The sequence below is a fragment of the Triticum urartu genome, chromosome 3A (assembly GCF_056163025.1).
Source record: "Triticum urartu cultivar PI428250 chromosome 3A, HENAU_Tu73, whole genome shotgun sequence".
NCBI classification, from domain to species: domain Eukaryota; kingdom Viridiplantae; phylum Streptophyta; class Magnoliopsida; order Poales; family Poaceae; genus Triticum; species Triticum urartu.
In genome coordinates this window covers 568,887,345-568,892,782 of record NC_141875.1, presented here as the reverse complement: position 1 = coordinate 568,892,782, position 5,438 = coordinate 568,887,345, and the positions used below count along the sequence as shown (strand labels likewise).

At 59.5% G+C, this 5,438-nt stretch overlaps 1 protein-coding gene across 1 annotated transcript; it reads right to left on the bottom strand.

Moving 5' to 3' along the window:
* Positions 1–1,389: 1,389 nt before the first annotated feature.
* On the bottom strand, positions 1,390–4,648 carry LOC125548764 (cation/H(+) antiporter 15-like). The gene is made up of 3 exons (XM_048712309.2): positions 3,149–4,648; positions 2,650–3,064; positions 1,390–2,565 (listed from the first exon to the last, which is right to left on the bottom strand). Exons 1-3 carry the CDS (start codon positions 4,421–4,423, stop codon positions 1,625–1,627), a joined length of 2,631 nt encoding a protein of 876 aa, XP_048568266.1. The 5' UTR covers positions 4,424–4,648; the 3' UTR covers positions 1,390–1,624.
* Positions 4,649–5,438: the final 790 nt, after the last annotated feature.

The following is a 5,438-nucleotide window of genomic DNA, read 5'->3' as shown; positions in this document are numbered from 1 at the left end:
TGACCTCTAGTTCCATGACAGAAAGAACAACATAGGCAGCTAAAAACCCGGCAACAAGGTCGTGTGAGCACTAACTCAATTAATCGAGTTAATTGCTGGAGACTACTACATTTATGGTTAGGATTGGACAAAACTACTTGCTCCCTATTTTTTGCAAAATTCACAGCATATTTGTGTAATTCATTTGCAAAAAACATTGGTCGAGGGATTTGGTCCATTTTAGCATTTTCCCGACAGGTGGGCCGGGGCCTGATTGTAAGAGCTGACTTGGCAAAAAAATTGCCACGTGCGCGCGTTGAATTAGTGTACTACGTCTTCTTCGTTTCCTGGCGTCCTCCTCATCTACGAACCAAGACACTGGAGGAGGGCAGCTAGATCTCGCCGGTGGAGGAGGGCAACCGGATCTTGCCATTATCGGTCGGTTGCAGCCACCCCACGATATGAAGAGGAGGGAAACGACCGAGAAGGGGAGCACAGAACTCGTCGGCGCACGGCACGACCACGACATCCAGGGGCGGATCCAGGCCCCCAAGGCTTAGGCCTGGGGATGATGCCCAAACGCAATGTATAATGTAGCAGTTTACTGTACAAATATGCTACAGTGTACCAAGATGGCTCGGGGCGGCCACTGGGCTAACTCCACCCCATATGACATCCACGGCTGGTGGCAGGGCCAGGATGTTGCCATGCCTTCAAGGCCGATATGGCACTGCTCGCCGACCACTCCATCGGCCGAGGTCGTCGGGATGGAGCATGCACTTCGGTAGTATGGGGTAGCATTGCTCACCGGCCGAGCTACTTGATGCAGCAGTCGTTGTACGAGGGGGGAGCGCGCGACACGTGTGACTGGTCGGCGGCCTCCAGCCCGACGGCGCCGCCCCTCGCCGGCGATGAGAGCCCATGGACGCGCTGGAGTGTACACACCGGGGGGAGGGGGGCGTGGTGGTTGATTGCGTTTTTTATTTTTGATTGAGGGGTGTCTAAGTCAAAAAGAGATTTGATTGCGTTTTTTTATTGAGAGGTGTCTAAGTTAAAAAAAGATTTGAAAAGAGAGAGTAGACTATTCATCGCGTACATGTAGCAATTTTCTTTTACGAAGTCAACTATGACAACTTGGTCCCATATGTTATAAACGGAAAATTCTACACCTACGGTCTGCAACCCACGGAAAACTCCGCACGGACAGACTTGTCCACGACCTCGCCAATCACTTCCTCCCTGATTTTCAATTATGGGTCCACTGTTTCCAATTAGTGTATGGCACATCAGCCTGTAGCACTTAGTCGGTAAGTCTTGTCTGTAGCTCTAGCAAAGCTCGTTATAAACACGCTTAAAACGCCATCCCTCGATCAGTGTTTTCTGCAAATGAGTTACGCAACACGCGGTGAATTTTGAAAAAAAAAGAGACTTTCCTGCAATTAACTCCAATGAATCTGATACAACAGTACTAATCTAATCTGACTAATTTGTCTAGCTAGAGTGATCACTTGGAAACCGACTGGCTAGCAGGCTTCGATCAGAAGACAATAGTCTCAGCCTTCACGCACGTTCCATGCATTGCCAAGTCACGATACAACTAATCCTACACAGTACAGAAATTCCAACATCGAAGACCCTAAGCGCCTCAGAAGCCTACGGCGCCACTAGACCAGCTATTGGCCGCCGACGACGCCGGGATCGTCTGGTACCCCGCGAGCCCCGTGGCCGGATGCACGTTAGCGTTGCTCAGGTACTGGCGTACCGGGTCGACGCTGGCGGCCGGCGCCGCGGCGGCCACGGGCGCCCCGGCCACCACGTACTGCTGCACCACCAGCACCGACACCCCCATGGAGAAGTCCGACGACACGAGCATGTCGCCGATGGGCCCCAGCTCCGGGGACTCCATCCAGTCCTCCAGCGCCGACGTCATCGGCGACCCGGCCTCGCCGGGGCGCCGGCCCACGATGTACATCTCGTGCGTGCTGCTGTCCATGCTCCGGATGGCCGCCACCGTCTCCTCGCTGTTGGCCACCGTCTTGTCCGCGTACGTGATGGCGCCGTTGCCGTGGTTGCGATCGCGGAACTCGCCCAGGTACTCCTCGTCCATCTCCAGCTCGCTCTTGCCCTCCGTGCCGATGTTGATCGCGCGCGAGTCCGCCGTGGCGGCCGACCGGTAGGTGGGGCTGGAGAAGGATCGCTCCCGGTAGTCCGGCGGGAGGAACCTTACGATGGCGAGGCTGACGCTGGGGTTCTCCACCATCCTCCACGCGTAGGCGAGCGCCTCGCGGTCGTCCGGCCCGCCGAAGAAGAAGAGCACCAGGCGGTGCTCGTCGGCCATGCGCGCCGCGGCGGCGCTGAGGCCGCGGTCCACGAGAATGGCGACCGAGCACGGGGACGCGGACAGGAGGCTCTCGTTGAACCCGCGGATGGACGTGTTGATGGGCTCCATGCCGCCGTCCACCGTCTGCTGCTTGTGGAAAGGGACGACGATGAGCGAGACGTGCTTGTCCTCCGCGAGCACAGACACGTCGTCGTGCATCGTTTGGTACGGCGACACGGCCGCCAGCGTCTGGATGGAGACACCACCTGCGTCGCACAAAGCACCGTGCATGCTCCGTGTCAGCGTACGTAGACATGCAGCCTTACGAAATGTATGTACTGACTACTGACCAGTGTGCATCTCGTAGTTCTCGAATGCGTTGAAGATGTGCTCCGTCGTAGCCGGCAAGGCAGAGGAGCCTGACCGGCTATTTGTCGAGGCGGAGGCGGAGGCGGCGGCGGCGGCGAGCATGTTGGAGGCTCGGCCGGTGAGCTCGACGAGGTGGAGCGCGTAGATGAAGATGGGGGAGCGCTTGCTCGGGTTCGAGAGCTCCAGCAGCGACAGCACGGACGGCACGTTGCGGGTGGTGTGCACGCAGGCCAGCATCCGGAGCTCGCTGTCGTGCCTGATGCGCTGTAGGTTTCTCCGCTTGTACCCGACGAGCCGCCGCGGCGGCTTGTGCAAGCTCGTCACGATCGGCGTCACCAGCGCCGTCATCCCCACCGACACCATCACCATCACCGCAAACGACTCGTCATCCAACACCTATGCATGCTTAACCTGATCAATGGCTGACATAGATATTGGGGGAAATTTGCTGTGCGTGTGACGGTGTGACCGTGTGCCTACCTGCTTGTCTCTCCCAATGTTGAGAACGATCATTTCTACGAGCCCCCTGGTGTTCATGAGGAATCCGAGGGCGATGCCCTCACGGAACGGCATGGTGTAGAGCGCCGCGATGATGATGGTGCCCATGATCTTGGCGAAGCTGGCCATGACGAACACGAGCACGAGCAGGCCGACGGTCACAGGGTCGCGCGCCTTGGTGATGTTGGTGCGCAGGCCGCTGATGGCGAAGAAGAGCGGGAGGAGGAGCCCGGTGACGAAGTCCTCCAGCTTCTCGATGAGCGTGACGCCGAGCGGCCCGCTCGGGATGACCAGGCCGTAGATGAAGGCGCCGAAGACGGAGTGGATGCCGATGGCCTCGGTGCAGACACCGGCAAGCAGGACGCCGGCAAGGATGAGTGACACGTCCATGTCGCTGATGCTCTCGCCCTCGGGGATGCGGTGAATGAGCCACCACATCGCTGGGCGCACGACGTAGAAGCATATGAGCACGAAGACCACCCCGGAGAGGAGCACCCACAGGGACGACAGCGCCGTGCTGTCCACCTCCGTGATGGCGATGGCGAGCGCGAGCAGGATCCACGCGCACATGTCGTTGACGATGGCGGCCGACATGGCGATGCGGCCGAGCTCCGTGTTGAGCAGCTTGGTCTCGGCGAGGATGCGGGCGAGCACGGGGAACGCCGTGACGGAGAGCGCGACGCCGAGGAAGAGCAGGAAGGAGGTCTGGTGCACGTTCCGGGACACCTGGTGCCGGAATATGAAGGACGTGGCGGTGCCGATGCAGAAGGGCAGCGCCATCCCGGCCAAGGCCACGAACAGCGCCTTCTTGCCGGACCGCTTGATGACGTCGAGGTCCATCTCCAGCCCTACGAGGAAGAGGAAGTAGAGCAGGCCGAGGTGCGCCACGGTCTCGAGCGTGAGCAGGCTGCGCTGCGGGAACACCATGTTGCCCCAGCCGTCCATCTGGCCCATGAGGGACGGCCCGAGCACGACGCCGGCGAGGATCTCAGCGATGACGCGGGGCTGGCGGAAGGGCTTGAGGAGGAGCACGAGGACGCGGGTGGTGATGACGATGACGGCGACCTGGAGGATGAAGAGCGGGAGGGAGAACTCGAGCGGGTTGACGCCCTGCCAGATGCCGTTGGTGGTGATCATCATGGGCGAGTAGCACACCACCATGTTGGTGATCTTGGACGCCGTCGCATTGTGGGTCTGCGCCGTCACGTTCGTCGGCAGGTCGACGTCGGCGTTCAAGGGCGCTACGGTGGATGCCATCTTGCCGCATGGCACGGCACGGGGGAGCCCTCGCGCGCGGTGATCACAAGCTCCCCGCTAGGTAGATTTGCCTCCTGGTCCTGTGCGCCTTGCGAGTTTTGCTCCGGAGAACTTTGGGGAGGTTGCACCGGGGGCACGAGGCCGGGGCGCAACTCGCAGAAAGTGCGAGGAAAAGGTCAAAAGAGGGAGTCCGGGTCACTCAACGTTGGAAGGCTGCCGATCGGTTGCCCGGGCACTTTGGAGTTTGCGCAGGATCTCCGGTTTTGACCGCTCATCCCCATTTCTAGTTCTACCACGAATTGTGTGGTTCTCATTAAGGATCGGGCCATCTCGCATGCACCTACTACTTGATGCTCCAAAGTTAAGTCTCATTGCTGCTACATCAGTCCAGATTTATGCAGAGACAATCGGTGTCGCTCCGCGGAGACCCGGGGGCAAACCCTAGCACCGAGAGCAATGCCCCCCCCCCCCCCCCCTTCTCATCACCGTCGGCAGGTGTCGCCGCGCAAAACCTCCGCGACACTAGCGGTGGCGAGGCCATATTCTTCCTCCCAGATGGTGGCGTGGGGGTTTCCGCCGGCATGATGCGCCGACGGGTCCGTGTTGGGATGTGTGGTGGTGGTCTACCCATGGAGCGCTCGGATCTGCGACGGCAGCGGCAGTAAGGAGCGCGCCTCCATCCTGGGGACGGATGGCTGGCGTGGATGTTGTTGAGCATCGCTCTTGGCCGCGCGGGTAGGAAGCTGCGACAGGCGTGGATCTCGGTTTTGGGCCGCCTCGTTGTCCCTTGGCATCAATTTGAAGATGGTGGTCCCTTCCCTTGTTCATCGTCCTACCCCACCGATGCAAGATGTCGGCGGCCTTTGGATAGCCGAATCTGGAGGCTGGTTAGGTTGTTTGGGCTGGGGGAGGGGGGCTCTGGATCCGGTTGACCGGAACTGGCAATGGCAGTCATGATGTCGACGACGCTTTGAGTGTCAGTCTTCTTCTTGTAGGTGGCATCGAGATCCATTCT

Excerpts from the sequence above, each read along its gene's own strand:
- LOC125548764 (XM_048712309.2), bottom strand. The coding sequence starts at position 4,423 with ATGGCATCCACCGTAGCGCCCTTGAACGCCGACGTCGACCTGCCGACG. Across the intron at positions 3,065-3,148 it reads ACATTGGGAGAGACAAGCAG|GTGTTGGATGACGAGTCGTT; the intron begins GTAGGCACACGG and ends AAGCATGCATAG. Across the intron at positions 2,566-2,649 it reads GAACTACGAGATGCACACTG|GTGGTGTCTCCATCCAGACG; the intron begins GTCAGTAGTCAG and ends TGTGCGACGCAG.